General features: G+C 42.3%; 1 protein-coding gene across 2 annotated transcripts; it reads right to left on the bottom strand.

Annotated features, from left to right (window-relative positions):
* Positions 1 to 2,520: 2,520 nt before the first annotated feature.
* On the bottom strand, positions 2,521 to 21,350 carry XPC (XPC complex subunit, DNA damage recognition and repair factor). Of its 2 annotated transcripts, none has more exons than XM_034777082.1 (16): positions 20,891 to 21,350; positions 18,154 to 18,362; positions 16,967 to 17,085; positions 15,249 to 15,372; positions 13,795 to 13,879; positions 12,132 to 12,289; positions 11,791 to 11,911; positions 10,067 to 10,156; positions 8,084 to 8,977; positions 7,412 to 7,572; positions 7,195 to 7,276; positions 6,566 to 6,700; positions 5,712 to 5,881; positions 5,260 to 5,353; positions 4,369 to 4,458; positions 2,521 to 2,925 (listed from the first exon to the last, which is right to left on the bottom strand). In XM_034777082.1, the coding sequence occupies exons 1-16, from the start codon at positions 21,104 to 21,106 to the stop codon at positions 2,713 to 2,715; spliced, it is 2,961 nt and encodes a 986-aa protein (XP_034632973.1). In that variant the 5' UTR covers positions 21,107 to 21,350; the 3' UTR covers positions 2,521 to 2,712. The 2 variants fall into 2 exon arrangements, with proteins under 2 accessions (XP_034632973.1, XP_034632972.1); XM_034777081.1 differs by having other exon boundaries at positions 18,154 to 18,361; positions 20,577 to 21,346.
* Between the last annotated feature and the right edge of the window lie 154 nt (positions 21,351 to 21,504).

The following is a 21,504-nucleotide window of genomic DNA, read 5'->3' as shown; positions in this document are numbered from 1 at the left end:
GTTAAGTGTGTGTTTTGGTTTTGTAACTGGGCTTTGATGCTAAAGATGCTGTAACCACAGCTAGTCCAAACTCTTCTGGAGACTGTTAAATACAGTGAGACATACAGCTTGCAGACAAATGAGCTCATTACTAAAACGACACTGAAGAAAAAGGCACCTGTAATTGTAGATTTGCATTCAAATATTTCACTATCAGGAGGCATGTTCATATTACCTGAATTACTAGTATCCATGGTAAGGCACTTTATCTATACTAGAGGCAGCATGGTGGAGTGGTTGAAGAGCACTAGAACTTGGAGACAGGGGCTGTTTCCTAGTTTGCCACAAACTTGCTGTGAGGCCTTGATCAAGTTGCTTAAACCTTGGCATACATTTCCTTATTTAACTGCAGCAACATTTCTATCTCCACCACAATTCTTTGAAAGGCATTATACAATGGAACTAGAACTATTGTAATGGTTCTCGTTCCATTGGATTAAATATTTAAGGGCTTTGGGCTTAATTCTACAATCGGAACAATTTTAAGTATGGATCCCCAATAGCTTACTTTGTTCACAAATAACGTGAAGCAAAACTCCATGTAATGGGAGGTGCATTTTCTTTTTAAACAACATAGCCAGAATTGGTGCTTTCATTGCATATATACAGCCAAGGTTTCTATACTAACAACTGCAGCATAAAATTTCTCTTATGCTGGTTGTACAGGCTAGGAACCTCCACCAGCGATACAGTCCAAAATTCAATCTTCCATTTATGCCTAGCTGTCACTCCATTTCAGACCCATTTAAAGCAAGGGAAAGACTCCAAAATTTCAGTTAGAGTTGGATTCTAGCCCTTACACTGAAAATGGTTCAGGGTGTGAGCATGTCCTCATATGTATTTGCACAGGAGGACCCAGACCCTGAAGGGGCCCTCTGGTAATTGCTGCAGTATTCTCAAATCTTGCAATACAGAGTTTTTCTTGAAGCCTCATCTGCAGTCAAGTAATTACCCGAGAATCTCAGCTTTCATTTAAAAAAAGTTTTTAATCTTTGTTTAAAAAAAGCTTCAAGAGCAGAATGTAAAAAACCCCAAATTTACATGTTTTGAACACTTAGGACTGGTGATACTGCTGATGTAATACAAAAGTGTGATAACTAAGCTATCTCAGGGTCACTGCTTTTTTCCTTTAATAATTGTTCATTGGGAATACAGATAAATGACCCATAGAAATAACAGGGACCATACACAAGATTGATCTTTGCAAACACTTTATTTTTTTCCAAAAATTCAGTATAAAAATATTTTTCTAAATATACATAAGTACTAAAGCTTTTTTTCTTGCATTTTTAGCCTCTCCACTAGGATTACAATGAGTTTGAACTTGTGGCATAAGGCAAGAAAGCAGCAGGCTCTTAACATTACTGTATTCCCACCATAACTAGGAGTTTTCTTAAAGAGAAAATTTAGGTCCATTTAAGCCCAACTATAGGTTTTCTAAAAAATAGATTGAAATGATAATTACATTTTTTTTAAAAATCCCATAAACAGTTTGCATGGATTTAAACATTCCCTTACAGTGTTTAGAATACAAACCCAACACTGTGTTGCAGAGAAAGTGAAACTTGCTATAGATAATGGGTAACAGTTTCAAAAGTGCCCAAGTCCCACTGACTTACTTCTGGCAATGGTGCTCTTTCAAATTTTGCACCAAACTAAACGTTCCTTGTCTGTTCTCATTGTCTAAGCTATGCCATATGCAGACAGTGAATAAACATTAAGGGTGACAAGTTAGTTATTTTAGTTTAATGATAAGATGGTGACAATATAAAAAAAATCTTTAAAAAATGCAACATGACAGTGTCCCAATTATCTCAAGACTTTTCTCTCTCTCTCTCTCTCTCTCTCTCTAGAAAGGATTATGGAGGCAGGGAAAGTAAAATAAGTCAAAACTACGCTTAAGAAATCTCTGTCCTTTGCAAAACATGTAAATATTAGGGATCTGCCAGGCTCTGAGGTGCTACTTGATTCTTTACATTTCCTCCCTTGTGATGATGGACTACAAATGTGAATAAAACAATCTATTGCATGACTGATTTGAAACAATATGGGTTAACTACCTATAGCGATAATAGGCCAATAATAGAGTACACAAGGGACTCCTGAATAGCAGCTACACATGCTTCTGTTTGTCAGTAAACAAGACTTGGGGGAAGGAGATCGTGAAAGTGATGCAGAGCTAGGTATACTGCAGGGGTGACAATACTTGTCAAAGGGGAAGAACAGCTGCAATGGGTCACTCTTCTCAGAAGGTATAGGATATCTACAAGTCTGTTCCTCAAAACTCCACAAATAAAAAGGTTACCCATGACTCCAAAAGAAATAAATCCAGTTTCATATTTTTAGAACTCTTAATGCTGGATCAGAGAGAGAGAGGCTTGAGATTACACTATGGAGAGAGTCCACCTCTGACCACCAGAAATGCTTATACACTGAAGGGCTGAAAACACACACGGGCTGGTATGCTCCTGTTGTGATGTATTTTTATCTACCGCCACATCTGTTCTTTGCTCTAATTATAGAATTATGACTCATTCAGTCCCAAGTAGACAACTAGTAGAAAACAAACATTTTCTAGCTCTGAAAGTATTTACTAGATGGTTTTAAAGAAACCAACCACCTTCATCCTTGCATCGGGAAATTGAATGCAAAGGGTTTAGGACTCAGTTCTGGTCACAACTTCTCAAAGGGGAACAAGTGTGCTACTTCTCCTTTCTTTTCACGCTTGCTCTTTCTGCCTTTTTTCTCTTTTCTTTGTTCATCCACTTGCCGATTCTGAGGCCAAGAAACAACCACATCTTCGGCTGGAGTCTCTGAACTTGGCTCCCCTTCTTCATCGGAAGAAAATCCAGCTCCTTTCTCCATCATGGAGCCGGATGCCTCACTCTGGAAAAAATAAGCATGAATATTAGGGGCAGACATGCCAAACCCACAAAAAAACCCACAGAAATTGGGTTTGTTTTTGGCTTAATTGGTTTGTGAGTTGTTGTTTCCTAGTTTTTGGCTTGTAGCTTGTTCGGCTTGTAGCTTTTTTTTTTTTTTTTTTTTTTAAATCGGCTCCTGGCAAGGGGGGGAGGGAATCTGGGGTGCAGGCCCACCACAGTCCCACACGGCACCCTGCGGGGGATCGAGTCACAGAGTATTGGGGTTCTTAGGGATTGGCTTGTTTGGGCCTTGTTTTGAAATGGGATTAGCTTGATTTTTTGGCTTATTGTGAAAGTCTGGGTGCTTATGTACCATGTGAAAGTTGGCAACTGTGGTTAGGTGGTGTTTTTTAAGGGTCTTTTTTGTCATAATATAGTCTCAACACCATGGAACATGCTGCTGTAGTTAGCAGGAGTTATCTATAACAGACAAGTGGTACATTTTATGTAATTCTCTACACAAAGCAGTATCAGTCCATGTCTCATATGTGCAGCATTAATTCAAGTTTAGAAAGAATATTCACTAGTCAGGAGAGTGTAAGAATAAACCGGCTTTAAAATCTGACTTATCACCAAGCATGAGGAAAAACATATTTAAGGACAGAATCATTTCACTTCATAACCCAAACCAACACAGGTCACTTTGCTCCTCTGAAAACTACATGTGTGGTTTGGACTAAGAAATCCAAAATATGAAGTGGCTATGTCAGAAGAATAGGGCCATAATATAAAACCATGTTGCCTGGTTGCGGAGTGCTCATCTTATGTTAAATAGGGATGAGATTTCAACTGACACGATTGAGCTGAATTCTTGTTCAAAACCCAGTATGAGCTCCTATTCAAAGTTAGTGTGAGAAGAGGGGAAGAGAGCTTTGCGGGAAGAAATTTTGGAAGTTCTCTGATGTATCAATTGAAAATTTAAGATTTTGGGTATAAAGCAAGACAGGGTCAAACGCTGCTAAAGATTACATGCGTCATCCATCAAATGACTAAGCATGTAGTGATCTTGACCACCAGCAGCTGTGTTGAAAGAGATGTAATTAGGCTGCATTAATAGAGAGGACAGCAATGGTGCTCGGTTAGCTTCATCTGCTATGACAAGCCCAGAAGCGTTTTCACAGGCTGCAACTAACACATGAAAAGGCCAAAGGGAGCACTAGACAAATTACAATGTTAAATATATTTTAAAATGAATCGAGGAAGCATTTAGTTGGGCTTCTTACACCTCCCCACCTTTGACATTCAGAAGGGTCAAAGCCTGATCACAATCATTTGAGCTGTCCCATAAGCAAGAAGAGATTGTAAGAACTGAGAAAAAAAAATAGACTCAAGAATCCAGTGCAAATTCTACTGCTATCATTTTCCTTAGTCCTTACTAGTAGCAGATATACACACAGATTCTTACCTTTCTGCAGTAGCGTTGCTTCAGTCTCTCTCTTATGAGAAGTCCTTTTGCCAGCAATTTCCAGTTCCCCAGTGCTCTCTTCTCTCTTTTCTATGTGCAATTATTATTTCAAAAAAATAAATCCTTAAAGTCAGGAATTCTGATATATTCAGACCCATATAAACAGTCTTTGGTGTTTAAACAAAACAGAAAAATTCTGTATATTAATTTAAATGTATTGCATCACTCCTGCGCATTCAGTAGGCCTATTAACCAATCATCATTATTTTAAGAGGTATCTGTTTGTACAGGAATCATTGTATTTACTCCATCATATGACTTTATCCCATTTTACTCACTATCAGCAGCCAGTATGGCTTTTTGCAGTGTCACATCTCACAAGCCCAGCAGTGTCAGGATTGGCCAGTACTTATATAGGAAGCCCCAAAAGAACATGTCAATAGATGCTGCAGGATATGGGGCATTCATCTCCGAGTCAATACTGAATTGGGCACTTTTCTCAAAGTAAGTACTGAATCAATGCCCCACTAACCAGGGCTGCTGGAGGGGCCATCATTTGGATTAAATATAACACTGATGTCATGGCCATTCATAACTATTTTTGAATGAGCAGGGATGCTGGCCCTCGTTCCCTGGCAAATTCCAACTTGGGTAATTATATTGTGCCTAAAATTTAGCCCAGGGTATGGACAGACTAAAGTGCTTTGGGATCCAGCTGGACAAGTGGTTCTATTGAAATGTAAGATTGTGACCACTACACATTTACATTGGCTCAGCTCTGTGTTTAATGCTTGAATAGCCCCCATGTTTGACTGTTACTTTACATAACTGTAAGTGAAGGTAACTTATTGTTCAATATAAAAATAAAGACCCCGTGAAAATAATTCTCACCTCCTTTTCCCTCTTTTCTATCTCCGCCTGTTCATTCTCCCAGGCTGCGATGAGCACCTCTTTGTATTCTTCACAGACTATGTAGCCATCAGTACTGAAAAGGAGAATACATTCATCTATCAGTTTATGCATCCGCAAAACAGGCCAAGTGCTAGAGGAAGAAAGGAAGCCAGCCAATACATATTGATGCATCATAGACAGAGAAAGCAGAGTATCTCACATGGTTTCCCTACTCTTCCAGAGCAAGAGCAGGCTGCTAATGGAAATGCAAGGACAGGCTGTTGAGCTGAATTCTGTGATGTCACGTGCCACAGCTTGCTCTGAGGTGTTCTGTCTCTACAGCAGCTGACAGTGAAAATGGCATGGTATAGCCCCTTAGCACGGAGCACCCACCATGCAGTTTACAAAATCCTCACAAATCAAACAAACCAGAAAGCAGGCACATCACATACACTGGGTGTGAGTAGCCACCGTGAAAATCAAATCCAGTGATGGCTTGAACACAGTCAATGTCCAGTTTCCGTGCCACTCTATGCAGGTTGGGAAGCTTTAGCTGCACACAGCCTATTGGTAACATACAGGGCAGGAAGAGATACACGTTTCCATATTCATTCCGGGGAACCTGTTTTTGAAAAATGAAAATAAAAAGTGAAGCTCATGCTCAGTCAGAAGATGAATGGAAATTTCTCCTCTCATTCAGAAATAGATACATTACGAGTGTCTGCTTAGTGATCCTTATTCTGAATGTCTGATTAGCGACATCTGGCAACAATTCTTTAATATTCAGGACACAAGCCATATTTTCAGGCATTGGCCTACACTTTGCAACTACACTGACAACCCTGGTTTATGGTTACCATCTGTGCTTCGTAACTAAGGGCTTGAAAATTAAAATTAAAAATTAATCCAGAATATGGTGGGGTGTGAATTTCAAGCAGATTAACTATTTCCAATTTTCTCCATAGGTGGATGCTCTTACACTGGAACAAGAGTGCCTTATTCCAAATTAACTTAATTCACTTCCAAAGTTAATCGAGAATAACTCCCCATGTTTGCAAGCCCTGAATTGCAGGCACAGAACTCCATAATTATTTCCAATCATAAAAATGGAGGCCTACTTAAGGTGTGACTAAAATTTGGGCAGTTAACCAATATAATCTACAAATCCCAGAACTTTGGGATCCAGAAGCTGCAGACTGTTCTACCTCGAACACATAAAGATGCTCTAGAAAACTAAAGCCTGTGTCTTCATTCCAGATTTTTGCATTCACCCCACACACACCACCCTCTCTTCCCTCCTGCCTACCCTTCCATCCACTGCCACAGGAGGCTGGTACTCCTCTGTCTGCCACAGGCCAAACAGCCCCAAATCGTCTTTCTCCCTGTTTGAAGGCTCTGCCAGTCGTGCTTTCCTTGCCTGGTTGGAATATCCTTTCACCATCTGTGTAAACACAATGGCTGCATTTGTCACACTTTAGAAACAAACGGACACTAGTCAGGGATCTCAGATTTTATTTGGGAGACCGAAAGAGAAGGGTATGGGAGGAAAGGAGCGCTCATTCTATAGCTTTGACATCTGTAACTTATAGCTTATGCTTGATGCACCTAGGCACGTTGTGAGCAAGTTGGGGCCAAATCCTCCAGTTCAAGGAAGGATCCTGGAAGGCTATGAACAGAATCTAACGAGTGCAGTTCTGCTAGGCAGGAGGCCTCCAAACAGGGATGGTCCCTGAGAGTGTGAAGAGCACATAGTGGAGTTCTGGTTAGAGCTGGCGCATGGCTGGCTGATGGATCCACAGCAGCAGGGCAGCTCCCTGCAGCCTGGAGAGAAAGAATCCCACCCCCAGTGCAAATCTTGTCTGTGTAAAAGGTATAAAAGCAATGACTATTTATCCAGAGAGGGCAGTGCAATGACGTGATTCCAAGCTCCCTTACCTTATAGGGCACTTCCCCAATCCTCACCACTCGAGCTTGCTTCAGCCAGGTGTCCCGGGAGTGCAGTGTGTGCACACAGTCTCTAAAGACGCCAGAACAAAAGCAACCGTCTATACTCTTTCAATGGATTGCAAAAATACACAGAACTCTTGCTGATGTTCAATCAATTTAGCTACCTATATAAATTTTTACAATATGACAAGCATGTATGTCTCACCTGGAATATACTGCCTCTCCTCTGCAGTATCCTAGGATAGCAGCAGTCTCAGGATAGATGGCCTCATATTTCAGGATATGCCTCTTCAATGCATAAAGAGGGTGATTTTTGTACTCTCCAATGGCTGTCGGCAGCGGTTGGTCTTGAAGCTTAACTAGAAACTGCATGACCCATGCAAATAATAGTGAATTCAATGGTCTTTTGCACCAGCATTTTACAAAAAGAAGAAAGATTGTATTATAAACTTGATCCCAAAAAGAATCAGAAACCCATACAAAAGCAGGTAATCCAAATGACCAAAGGCATCCCTGGTGTATCTCCTTTGGTGTTGATGGAATTACACCACAGATGAACTTGGTCCAAAGTGTTTAACGACAAGGGCAATGCTGTTCTATGCGACAAATTACAAATGGGTCTGTCCTCTGCATTTGTTCTCCCCAGATTCTCTCCTAAACAGCCTCCATTTTATTTTATTTCTTGTAACTAACATATATATATGTTCCCCTTAGTGATCCCAGATTTAAAACACCCAGATATGATTACAGCAAATATTCTGGCACCAAATCCCAGCATCCCTTCTCAGGGAAAATCTCCCAGGGAGTTTTGCCAGATTCAGAATGTCAGGATTTGGCTCTTGGTATGAAATGACCCGAATATCTGGTGTTCATTTACCTCCCTTTCTTCCTTCTTCTCTCTTTCCACAAAGGGGCTTCTATATGGTTCCAGCGTGTCTTCCCACCACTGGGGATCCACACGACATTTCCTTGTCGAAGTCATCCATGCTGGGTCGTACCTTTGTGTTACATCCTTTACGTGCCCGTTGCTGTCAATCCCCACAATATAGGAAACTGGCTTGGTGGCATATTTGAAACACATAGAGGGCTGGCCAACGATGCCACGAACGCAGTCCACACACACCCACCTGTCTTCCCGCTCAACAAAGATTTCCAGCCACTGATCTGTGCCTGTCACTTTCACCACCTCCTGCTCCCCATCATCGTCACTAGATATGATTTTGTTCCTCTTCCTGGGTGTATTAGAAGAGCCTGGAGAAGCTGCTTTTGCCAGCAATTGCTCATTTCCACCTGAATTCTTGGGCCCCTTTGATTCCAAAGACCTGGTTTTCCTGCTGTTTTCAACCGCTATCCTTGCTTTATGGGGCCCCGATGATCTTTTCTGCTTCTTAGACACAGTTTCAAAATCCTCATCAGAGAAATGACTGTCCTCCTCCTCCGAAGCCTCAAACTCAGAATCACTGCCCTCATCACTTCCACTCTCCTCTTTGTAAGACACTTTCAAGGTCACTCTTCGTCGGCAATTGTTTCTGGGCCTGTGTGCTCCTTCCTCTTCCCCGAGGTTGCTTTCATCATCACTGGATTCCTTTTGTTCCTGGCAATCCTTGATCACCTTTGACTTACTTTTCCTTTTGGTTCCAGAGGTGTTTGATTCCTTGTCAGCTCCTTCACTCCCTGACAGAGTCTCCTGTTGCTTGGCTCCTTTGCAGGAGCTTTTTCTTGATGGAGCCTTAGGGTTTTTGGCAGCGTGCTTCTTGCAGGAGCTCTTGCCCTGAAAACAAAAGAGGCGATCTTGATTTTTCTAGAGTAAATAACGTTTGTTAGACAAACTCCAACTTCTACTAACTGGGGTAGGTGGAAGCGGAACAAAACTTTGTGAGTACAGTACACTGTTGTTAATATGCAGGTTTTAGGGAACCATAAGTCAAACAGCTGGGGAGGGCCATTTGGTGAGCTTCAAGAGGCTGTATTCTGTGTTCCTAACCCCAGAGAAGAAAACACTGACTAGATACACGGGCTGGCTGGCTTTAAAGGATCTGAGCTTGTTAATTAGGGCAGGTCCACACTTACCTCCGGACCCGGAGGTAAGCAATCGATCTTCTGGGATCGATCCCGGAAGTGCTCACCGTCGACGCCGGTACTCCAGCTCGACGAGAGGAGTACGCGGCATCGACGGGGGAGCCTGCCTGACGCATCTGGACCCACGGTAAGTTCGAACTAAGGTACTTCGAATTCAGCTACGTTATTAAAGTAGCTGAATTTGCATACCTTAGTTCGAAGTGGGGGTTAGTGTGGACCAGGCCTTAGTCTCCATTACAGATGTCAGAGATGGAAAAGACCTATTCAATCATTCAGTCCAACTCTAGTGTTTCATCCAGCCTAGTTTTAAAAGTCCCAAGCAACTTGGTCTCCAAAGAAAAGTGGTGGAAGACATTCTACAGCTTAAATCCTTGTCTCAATCGCACCAGTTCAACTTGAGGTGTGGCTTTAAACTGATTTAATTTATACTGGTGCAAAGGCTGTGTGGACACTCTTACTTCAGTTTAAACCTGGCTTATTTCTATTAATCTTAATTTGAATAGAAACATGTATAAGCTAAACTGAAATAAGACATTCAAACTAAAATAAGAGAGTGTCCACACAGCCTTTACTGTTAGCTAAATCGGTTTAACATCACACCTTAAGGTAAACCCTGGCAACTCTGCCCTAATACAGCTCATTGTCAAAGATTTTTCTGATATTCAGCCTAATTTTTTCTTCTTCATTAACATCATGTGACTCCAAACGATCATTCTCTGGGCCAGAGTGTGGACCCCTAAAATAGTCAATTCCTTTCTTTCACAATCCCAATGAACCCTACCTTTCCTGCTGGCTCTTTCAGGGGAATGGGTCGCAGAGACAGCACAAGCCGGCACAGCAACTGTAATGCTCGTAGAATAAGTAAAAACATCTATTTAAGAAAAAAGAAAAGACTTGAGGTTGGGGGTGGAGGGTGGGGAGAGGGGGTTGTTTTTTTTAAGTATGAACAGCCAGCTTAAAACCACATTGGAGCCAGATTTTAACCCAAAAGTCAGTTTCATCCAGATCTTTCCATGTGTGCTGATAAAGATTCATTTCTGGTACTTACATTGCGCCCATTACCACAATGTCAATGTCTCACAATATATGTGTTTATCCTCATGTTATAGATGGGGAACAGAGGCACAAAGAGGTTAAATAACTTGCCCAAGATTACAAAGGAAGTCTGTGGTGGAGCAGGGCCTTGCACCCTGTTCTCCCAAGTCCTAGTCTAGTGCTCCAACACTGAACCGTTGTTCCTCATTCCTGAGGTAAACGGAATGAAAGAAGACAAAGTGGCACCTCTTTCAAGGACAGATTGAGTAAATTATGTATGCTAACAAGATGTTACTATACAGAAACATCTGCCATTCATGTGGACACTGCAATGGTAATTTAGTAACTGTAACCTAGTATCAGTGGTGACCTGCTGACTGTTTTGTTATGTGGGAGTTCAGCAGAAATGGGCAAGAACAGATAAATTCAAACCAGAAGCGTTCAAACTTAGGCATGGTTCACTTTGTCTGTGCTCCTCTCCCGCCAATGTATATAAACATGATTCCTCAGTTCCTAACTAGAGGTACTTCTACATCTCCAGCCACAGCAAAGACATTCTACAACTAGATCAAGGCTGCAATTTCCCAGGTTTCCAAGGACCATGATGGACTTGGGGGCAGAAAGCCTGCAAAATGGCAGTTCACATGCTGCTCTCCCAAAGAATGGGAAACCTTCCCTCAATGTTCAGTTTTATACTCATGAATTATTTTTCTTTAACCAGCAACCCCTATGTGAACTGGAAAGACATGACTCTAGTTTGCCCCCTACCCCAGTTCCAAAGTCACAGGCTGACTTATTGCCAGATGCCTTGAAAAACAGTTGTCAGTTAAAGCCTTTAGGCTGCTCTAAATCACACCTGGCTGTGTTGGCCTCAAGGGGTCATTCTGACTGCTGAGGATTGCCTCAATGCAGTGACACCTTGATCACAACTCTTTTTTCAGGTAAACCCTTTAAACCAGGGACCAAGAAGGGGCTGTGTGACCCCAGGAATCGCTTTACAAAAGAGGAATCTTTAGGGAGCTGGTTAATTTGTCTCTGAAGTTGCTTTGCACTGCCAGAGCAGACTCGGGGGTAATGATTTTGAACAAATGCACACACTTATCTGTGAAGCCACCAGCATCAGGACCAATTACACTAACGCACTTGGATATTGCTTAGAACAGAGGGTCAAAGTCACCAGGCCTTCAGTTGGGTACAGCTTAGAACCAGGGCCTAATCACAGCAGAACCCCAGTGGGTGCTTGTTCAGGTTATAAGGCACATATGTCATTCAAAGCACAGAGGCTACGTTCAAAACAGAAAAAAATAAAAGAGAAAGCCGAAGCCCAGAGATGATCTATCTGTTTTCTTCAAATTCAGCCCCACCCCTTGAACTTAACCTGCAACCTCTACAGCAGCAATACTGCCCCAGTGATCTGGCATCCAAACCCAGCAAGCAACCTCGGGAGCTTCCAGACTTCAAGTCACTCACATGGACCAACTCTTCATCATCTCTTGCAGCGTAGATGGCGAAGCGTCTCTCTAAAGTGGACTGCAGGCTCTCTCGATCATCAACAGAGAGTTCAGTGTTGATAGTGAAGGTTGCAACAAACCTTGAAGAATGACAAATTCACCTTAGTGTCCAGTTTCCTGAATAACTGCTTCATAGTTCACCCCCCCCTTAAAAAAAAGGAGGGGGGATTTTCCCCAAACTAATATTTAACAAGATAAATCACTTGAGCTTGGGTGACTACACTCATCAACCTTGATCTTTCTCCTTGTGCTGCATCAAAAATTAACATGAGAGAGCTGGCTTATAAGGGAGATTCTTACCATTTCACCAAGTTGGAGAGGTAGAGAAGGTCTACACGACCTGCAGGCACTTTAGTGAAGTGGGTGGGGATGATGGAAAGGCCAATAGCCTGAAGATCTGGCTGGTTGCAGACCCTGTTCCTATAGAAACCATTTGCTAGCAAACATAGTAGGTGAACCTGGAGGAGATAGAAAATAGGTTTTAAGATTGAAACAGCCAGTGTTTTTGGTACAGTTAATGACTTTACTCCTCCATCAACAGCCAGGGATAGGGCAAATCCAAAGGCTCTTCAGCTAATACAACAAGCCATATTAATTCAGGTGCAACACCATTACAGTTAACATACCAGCATGAATCTGACCCAATAGCTATATGAGGAAGGAGATACCAAGATTCTCAAAGGAGTTGTGGCCATATAAGCCAGAGGAGAACGTGGCCTTTTGTGACTACAATTTCTGTAGCCTCCGCTGGAACAGCATAAATTCTGTCTTTCAAATGATCAGTTCTAAGATTTTTGTTTCAATTCCCTCTCCATGACACAATTATTAGGGAAGTGAAATAACGATAGCTAAAATAGGAGGAGCAAATTTTAAAACTATACCTGAAATTAATGCAAAATGAAATGCCAGTTAAGTTCCCTTTTTGACAGCCATGCATCCATCTACCATCTGGAAACACTGATGAGCTTTGTTTTAAACACTTCCCATCATTTGTTTTCTAGGACTAGGCACAAAACAGATATAAAACCAACTTTGTGTCTTGTTCATTTGAAACAACTGTCATTGCTTCACCTGAAAGCAGAAGCAATATTCATCTTCAAAGGCAATTTCAAAGTCAAAAGCTAGTCCTTATTTTAAATACTTTTCATTGTACTGGATTTCCCACCCTTTTCCCATAGCCAGTACGGAAACAGAAGCTGGAAGGAGATCCGCCAATAACAAAACAATGATAAAATCATGTACATATGCCTTCCTAATTTAACTCAATGTATCTAGGTACTTATCTGGCTACCTTCACCATATCTGTGCACTACACAATAATGGGTTTATTCTTGTAACACTCTAGTGAAGTAGGAAAGTCATATCCTTGGATCTAGCAATAGGGACCTGAGGCATAGAGGAAATCTGTGTCAAAACAGAAATTGAACCCAAATCTCCTGAGCCCCAGTGCCTTGAACACAAGGCCATCTTACCCTTCAGTGCTCCAGAGGAAGGTGATAAAGGCCCTGATCCTCAAAGGTATGTAAGTACTTAACTCCCATTGATGTAAATAGAAGTTAGGTGCCTACATACCTTTGAGGATTTGGATCAAAATCCCTTTGGTGCTCATCAGTATCACCAGCCCCAAATGTGATGAACAGTTTAACTCCATGAATATGAGCAGGAATCACCCCAGTTCAGTAGCTAATCCTATATACACACACCACTGACATCTATCTTGTTCCTGAATTCCAGTAATGCAGATTCTCCAAGCGGCAGGGCATTCCAAATGATGGTCAGAGAGAAACCTGTATGTGAATTTGATTGGAACTTTACTTTCCTTTTAATTTCTAGGCATGTCCATGGATCATACAGATCAGAATTGGCTCTGCATGTCATTGTGCCTTTTTAATCACATACCACAACTGTTCTGAAGTCTTCATGATCTGTACCCTCTCTGCCATGTTGCTTCTGTGACCCTCACCTTATGCGTATCTTCATGAACCTCCTTGTTGAAGCGTTTCATCATTCTCCGGAGATAGGTCTCAAACTCGGCTTTCCTTTTCTCTCTGCAAAGTGTTATAAAATAAATGAATGCTGTAATGCCCTATGGACCTACCATTCCAGGTTTCTGACCAGGACTCTGAATAATCAAAAAAAGAATGCGTCAGAGAATCAATTCCAGGTTTTACACGGAGACCCGTGCATGCTTTGGGAGAATTCAGTCAATTCTATGCAAACAGTCATGAGGTGCAGATGTGATTAAAAAACCGTGAGCTCTACATACCTTACTACTGAGACTTAGTGCCTTAATTTAAAGAGCTGTCAGTGTAAGGGGGTAGAGCAAACTAACAATAAAAAAATACTTAGTATTATTTAGCACTTTTCATTAACTAACTAACTACTCATCTCTCCCAATACCCATGTGAATTAGGAAAGAAAAATTCAGCATACAGGTAACAAGATTCTACCTGTAACTAGTATGCACAGATTTATAAGACCAGATGTAAATTCTTAGCCTGGCTACCCAAATTTGTGACAGGATCTAAAAGGGCTGTTCCTAACTGAATTTACTGATGGGGTACTACTATATTAAAAAAATCTTATGGAAATGGGAAAAGACAAAGGAGGTATATACCGGGGTGGCCAACCTCTGACTCTGGAGCCACGTGGCTCTTCAGAAGTTAATATGCGGCTCCTTGTATAGACACTGACTCTGGGGCTGGAGCTACAGGCGCCAACTTTCCAATGTGCTGGGGGATGCTCATTGCTCAACCCCGGCTCTGCCACAGGTCCTGCCCTCACTCCACCCCTTCCCGTGCCCTCCCCGGAGCCTGCAGTGCCCTCGCTCTTCCCCCGCAGAGCCTCCTGCACACCACAGAACAGCTGATCGGAAGGTGCGGGAGGTGCTGGGAGCTGCCAGTGGGTGGGAGGCGCTAGAAGTGATGGGGGGCTACTGATGTATTACTATGGCTCTTTGGCAATGTACATTCGTAAATTCTGGCTCCTTCTCAGGCTCAGGTTGGCCACCCCGATATATACAGTTATAGTACTGTATAATTACATTACAACAGCCACAGATCTCAAACCGCTTTATAAAAGTATATACACTTTATACATGGGGACACACAAAGGCACAGTAAAGTTAAGGGCTTGATTTTCTAAGGTGCTGTGCACCGTGAGTTCCCATTGACTTCAGTTCAAGTTTTGGATGCTCAGCACATCTAAAGATCAGAGGACAGATCCTCAGATGGTCTAAATGGTCATAACTCCAGTGACTTCAAGTCAATGGAGCTATGACCATTTACTTACCCCAACTGATGATAAAGTCATACAGCCAGACAATGATCAGAGCTGGAACCTGAGAGGTCTCCCAACTCCTGCCCCTCCTGCTCTACCCACTAGCCTATGCTGCCTCCCCTGTATAACTGATCTTACCTTCTCTCTCTTTTCTTTGCCTGCTCTGGAGTTTCAATTTCTATCTCAACTGGTTGGCTGGGCAACATCAGTGCAGGAAGGGCAGCAGCTTCTCCTGACTTATCCAGGACAGGATCTTCGAGCTCTGGAAATGGAAAGTTAAAATTAATACCCATGGAATCAATGGCCCTGGGGAGTCTCTCCTCTCAAGTTCATCTGTTCAAACATAGCCAAAGTTGGACTGCCAAAAGTCGCTGCCATTGGGTGTCTCTTTAGTAACCTATGTTAAATGAGCGGATATTCTGTATCTAAGGTATTCATGGAATGCCAGTCGCTTTAGTATCAAGGTATTGACTCAGTCCAGTTTCTAGCAGACAGGTCTCCCTTTCACTACACTACCATCACAATCACATCACTTTAGCAGAAAGTCGAAAGAACAAATAATTTCTTCCTAAGTGGGTTGAGGAACATTGGTGGAGCAGCATAAGGGAAGCTTTGCCTTGCTATGGGCCATGCTGCGTTTGTTGTGGGGACAAAGCACTTGGGTTTCAGATCAGTCTCTATGGCACCTTACAGGATCACTACATTTAGACAGTTATTTGTAAAATAATCTTCATTCATATTTTCGTGGACTGGGTGCTCCACATTAGGTAGGAGCTGAGAATGCAGCCTTCTCTACAGCGCTGCAGCCCTATTTAAAGTAACATGTTCTGGGGCTCTACCATGTGTCCTGTGGTAGAGAGATATTATTACGTACGGTAACAATGTCAAAATTCTACCATAGCCTTGGTATTCTCGACTTCACCCTCTGGCTTTTGGAGCTCCTCTTCCCTTGGTGCCTTAGTCTTAGTGAAAGATTTAGCCTGAATGTATCAGTTCAAAAGGACTGGCAAGACTCAGGAGTGTTTTTAAGTAGAGAGTTCACTTCAGTAGGCACACATTTACAGCTACAAGACAATACAATTCTAGTCTTCACAGCCTGGTTTGATGGCCAACTAACTGGTATCTGACTGAATGACTTAACTTGCCCAGTCCCCATCTCTAGGAAATCACAGTCTGATTCTTCTGTTGGACTCATTCTAAGCTTCTCTCGGCATAAGGTGATATTTCATATTTACAAATAGTTCAGAGTGCCACATATTGGGTAGCAGCACTGCTACACATGTTAATAGGTATCAGGTGCTTAAATATGCAGAGCAGTTCTGCTCACAGACACTGGCGGCCAAACTAGGTGGGTCTTAGTAACACCAACTACCATACATAAAAGGGTCCCTACTGTCTTTCTGAGGCAGACTGAATGAGGGGCAAGACAGAGAGGTTCTGCAGGGAGCAATCCTAAACTCAGGGGAAAATTCTGCTAGGAACCTTGTGTTATTTAAGTAAGCAGTAAAGGAAATGTCAGAAAAGGGGTAAGGCTGCCCCTTTATCCACTGTTTATGCATGAATAATATGAGGCTAAAATGCCACCTGTTGGTAAGTATATTGATTTTAGTTTGGACCCATCTTTAAACACCCATGAACACTGGGACGTTCAAAATCTTGATCTGTATATTAGATTAGATCCTTTATAATATTTATATAAGAGATTCAATAAAAAAATCTATAGCTGTAATAGTGACTGTAGAAACTATCTGAATCCAAGAGAGATTGCACCAAAATCAAATAAATCATCACTGAGAACAGTATATGACAATATTTAGAGCATAATAGTTGATAGGGCCACTGTAAAAGACTGTTACCTTCCACATCCTCCCACTCATCCTCACTTCCATCTCCATCATCATCATCATCCATTTCTTTTTTAATAGTTGACTGTCTCTTCAAAGTCATCTCCTTCTGAGAGGGGCTCGGTAAAGCACTATAAAGATTACAAAAGACAACAAAAAAAGGCTTTCAGAGTTGCAGTGTGTAGTTTGCTAGTTTGTTTAAAAATTGGAGGAAAACAATATTAAAATAATAGAAAAACAAATACAATGTATCTGTATTAAAAATAACAGCTGCAAAGCCTTAAAATATTTGACAAGCAAAGCACAAATGCAAAGAATGTATCTGTACTTGTAAAGTAAAACATCTCTACCATAAATAGAGGGAGAACAGTACATATGGGGAAATATTCTTCCCAGTGCAGTGTGTAATGTAGGTCCCCATCTTGTAAGGATCTTCATGGAGATGGATATCTGCACCCTCAAAAAAACCCAGGGAAATCAATGGGGCTCTACATAGATGCAGAGGTTCTGTCTCCATATAACATTTTGCAGGATCAGGGCCTTACAGAATTCATGCACTGAACTGTTAATCTTGCTGAAGCCTCATCAATATAAAAAGAATAGGAATTAGAACTGTGTCTGTTTTGCTATTTTAGTAAATTTTGTTCAGGTTGGCCAGTGAAACAAAACTGATCAGTTTCACTTCCTGCTATTAGTCCATACAAAAGCGTCTATTGACATTTTTAAATACAAAATGTCATGGAATCATAGAAGTGTAGGACTGGAAGGGACCTCAGTAGGTCATCTAGTCCAGTCCCCTGCACAGAAGGCAGGATTATTACTTCCTTTGTTGCAGTTTAAGCCCATTGCTTCTTGTCATAGGTTACATTCCTCCTCCCTACCTTCATTTAAAGACAAACAAACCTGAATTTTTGACCTAAATTACTTGACAACTTCCATATAAAATTACAATTATTTGCACTAAAACTTGAAAATGTCTCAAATATTAGCCTTCCACCCAGAATGAATTCCAACAGCCTGATCCTGCAAACAACCATGCACCTGAATAATTATGCTCAAGTGCATATTGGAACTATGAGGTTATTAGTGTGAGTAAAGGAACATGTGCGTATGTGCAAGATCAGGCTATAACTAAACAGATTTAACAGTGAATACAATATTGTTCCAGACTGTTATGCTGATGCTGTACATTAACTTACCTGCACATTTCCCCTTTGTTACGATTCCCTTTATTTTTTACATCTATGTTATTTTCCTCTTTCGCTACTGATTTTGCTCCTTTTTGCCTTGAAGATCTACCTGGTAGGCTATGAACTTCAGTGTCACAATCTCCTTTCTTCTTCTTATTTCCACCAGAAACTTTTGAGAGATTCTTCTTCATACTGGGCTTTTCCTCTTCAAAATCATCTGCAATGGATCAGAGGGGAAAAATACATGTCAAAGAGCGAAATCCTAGCTCCACAGAACTCAGTCAATAATAAAACTCCCAACAACTTCAAGGGAGCCAGCATATATCACTCATAGGCGGCAGGGAAAAATGAAGGCTTAAAATGAACATACTGCCTATGAGAATATTTTAATAACAAATGTGAAGTGTTTACCAAAAAGTGCATTTGAAGCAAAACCATCAGGGAAATTTGGCAGCCCAAAATACACAAGATAGACAATACCTACCCTTACCTTTGATGGTGGATGAAAAACAAATATTGTAATCACCTATTGCAAAAGGCTTTTTTCCCCAGACAAGTGGAATTTAGCAAGACTGATTTAAAGCACCTCTTTTCTGAAGATTCTCCCGTAACAATAGCAAGATGCTTTCCTCATCACACCTGGGTGAAACCACTGTGCCCACTGTGATGGTTGCATTATACACATATGAGATTGGATTGATGGGCACAATCCCCTCATGCAATGTGCTAGGTTTTCCTCCTTTTTTAGAATATGGCATGGTTCCACATAATTTATTTCATTTGGTATCCAGTATATAGGAATAGTCATTTCATATCTATAAGTGGTTTCCAAAGCCACTCTATGTAAGGAAAAAAATGGACCAAATCCTCAACTCTCACTGAACAGGAGTTAAAGGTGCTGAGCACTTTGAAGGACCAAATCCAATATGTTGGACAGAGCAGTCACAAAAGAGCAGGACAGTTCTCTGTGAAAATTTAGGGTCTCTCTCACACGTTAAGGAATGATAGACTGCTTGGAACTCTCACCACATCATCTTCTACACCAGTGATTCTCAGACTATTGTACTGGTGACCCCTTTCACATAGCAAGCCTCTGAGTGTGACCCCCCTTAAATATATAAACAAGTGTTTTTAATTTATAACACCATTATAAATGCTGGAGACAAAGCGGGATTTGGGGTGGAGGCTGACAGCTCGCAACCTCCCCATGTAATAACCTTGCGACCCCGAGTGGCCCCAACCCCCAGTTTGAGACTCCCTGTTCTACACCTATGTGAAATCCAGAGAGAAATAATACGCACGGAAGATGTGGTAAAGGAACGACGATACCATAGTATAATATTAATTATGAGCCGGAGTGTTGGATGCACAAGAAATATAGGCTCAGGCCTTAAGAGTTTATAGTGTTTTTTTCAGTTAGCCTTTTCCACAAGCAGATGTACAATCAATCAAATTCTATTATTTGCATTAAGAATGGCCTGAATTCCATGCTTATATTTTACACAGATAAGATAATGCCCTAAAGATCTGTTAAAATGATTTGTACTTACTAAAAGCCACCAACCACAATCTACCCTAGAACCTTTCATTTTTCTTAGCTGAAGCTGCCAGACTAATTCATTTGATCCTGCCCTCTTTCATTGTGACAAAGGAAAGGTTGGAAATCTTGGATGGTCTACTGACAGCACTAAGAACTTTTCTCAATTCTAGAGAGGAAACTATCTTGCTTATGTAACATCTGTACAATTTAAATGAGGCGTACAAAAAAAGCTAAATCAGTCATGATCACATGATTACACATTGTATAAGGGACAACATATCAGCAGATGGAGTTAAACACAAACACTACATTATTTAGTGGCTATGAAAACAGATTGTGTTTTTAAAGGGGTATATCTGCTGTTTAATATTCCAAACGCTCTATTAAGCTTTAAACAGAAAAATAGAGTCAAAAACAATTCTAAATAAACTTTTACCTTTTTTTTTTTTTAAACTCCTATAAAAACCTTACAGGAAAACTGAAGTCACAGAATGAATGCCGCTAGAAATAAACACTACGGGGGAAAATTTGGTTTGTTCTTCACAATCTAATTAGAAATGCACTTTGGACAGCAGGCCAGAGGCTTGCAAACACAGTAACATTTAAATGAGGGGAAAGTCCAAAAAATCAAGTAAGATTTTAAATGTCCTATAGAAATATGGTACAAAAAATCCTTCATCAGCACAGATAGATCATTTAAAAGTCATTTTTAAAGTAATTCCAAAGGAGCATGTTGGGGGAAGGGGAAATCTCCCTGACTCCCTCCAAATGAATCTCCCTCCCGCAATCTGGTGCCAGGGGCTGCTTCTCTTTGATTTTATATTCTCCGTGATGCTTATGCAACTGCTTGTAACAGACTGTGGCCCAAGAAAGAGTCTATTTCTACACTCACCCTCTGATTCTTGCCTGTGAGTTTGGGGGGCCCTGGTGGCTGCTGCAGCAGGCTCTCCCTTGACTTTCTTGTTGGCAGCCTCTTGCTGCAGGGAACCTTTGCGCTTCTTGCCCATGCTGTTTCCTCTTCAAAGCAGCGTCTGTCAAGGGGAGCAACCAGAGACTGGTGGGGGGACACAAAGCAAACACGGCGGAGATGATGAAGGCAGCCCCCCTTCCTTTGGCAAGGCCTTTGCACGCTCATGTGCACCCTCTGGCCTCCCGTCGCTGCAGAAAAGCCCAGGGGAGGCTGGGCTGACACAGCCGGCTCCTAGCGCTGTTCTCTCCTCCCCTTCTGCCTGACGTCTCTTCCGTCCCAGCCGGCTGGGCTGCAGCCCGCAAGGGCAGGAGATGGCGGCGCCCGTCACATCCCGTTTGTGCAGAGCTGCCTAGGGCCGGATCGCGGGGCTGCCGTTGCTCAGTGCGGGGCGCTGCAAAGGCCTGTTGGACAGCGCTCGCTAATTGCCCCTTCTTGGCAGCGGTTGTTCCCATTGTGTCCGCTCTGCCCCCGTGCTCCAGGCTGGGCGAACGCCGTGTCCCCGTTACGTGCCCCCCGGGACGGGAGTGACTGCGGGCAGGGGCTAGACGAGCTACCCCGGTCACACGTGCCAGTTACTGGTCTCCACGGGCCACTTTCCAGCCCCGAGGCTGCCTGGCACTAGCACGTCCCCGGCTACCACCCCGCCCCGTGCGCCTGCCTGGGGGCACCGCTGCTGGAGCACCTGGCGCGGTCACTGCGGGGCAGACAGGCCGTGGGCTGGCAGCTCTCGCGCCTACTGAGGCCATTCTAAAGTAATTCCAAAGGAGCCTGTGGGTACGGCCGGGCAGTGCCTCAGTTTGCCCATCTGTAGCGTGGGTCTTCGCCGCGCCCTTTGGGAGCCAGCGCTCAC

Source organism: Trachemys scripta, chromosome 7 (genome assembly GCF_013100865.1).
Source record: "Trachemys scripta elegans isolate TJP31775 chromosome 7, CAS_Tse_1.0, whole genome shotgun sequence".
In the NCBI taxonomy this organism is placed as follows: Eukaryota; Metazoa; Chordata; order Testudines; family Emydidae; genus Trachemys; species Trachemys scripta.
Note: the sequence above shows the minus strand (reverse complement) of the source record. Positions and strands in the feature narration are given on the sequence as shown.

What these genes read in the sequence shown, in the direction of transcription:
- XPC (XM_034777082.1), bottom strand. Translation starts at nt 21,106, where the DNA reads ATGGGAACAACCGCTGCCAAGAAGGGGCAATTAGCGAGCGCTGTCCAA. An exon ending in AGAAGAAGGAAGAAAGGGAG is followed by an intron (nt 7,573 to 8,083) that starts GTAAATGAACAC and finishes TGGGTCATGCAG; the next exon opens with TTTCTAGTTAAGCTTCAAGA. An exon ending in AGCAACGCTACTGCAGAAAG is followed by an intron (nt 2,926 to 4,368) that starts GTAAGAATCTGT and finishes TATTTTTTCCAG; the next exon opens with AGTGAGGCATCCGGCTCCAT.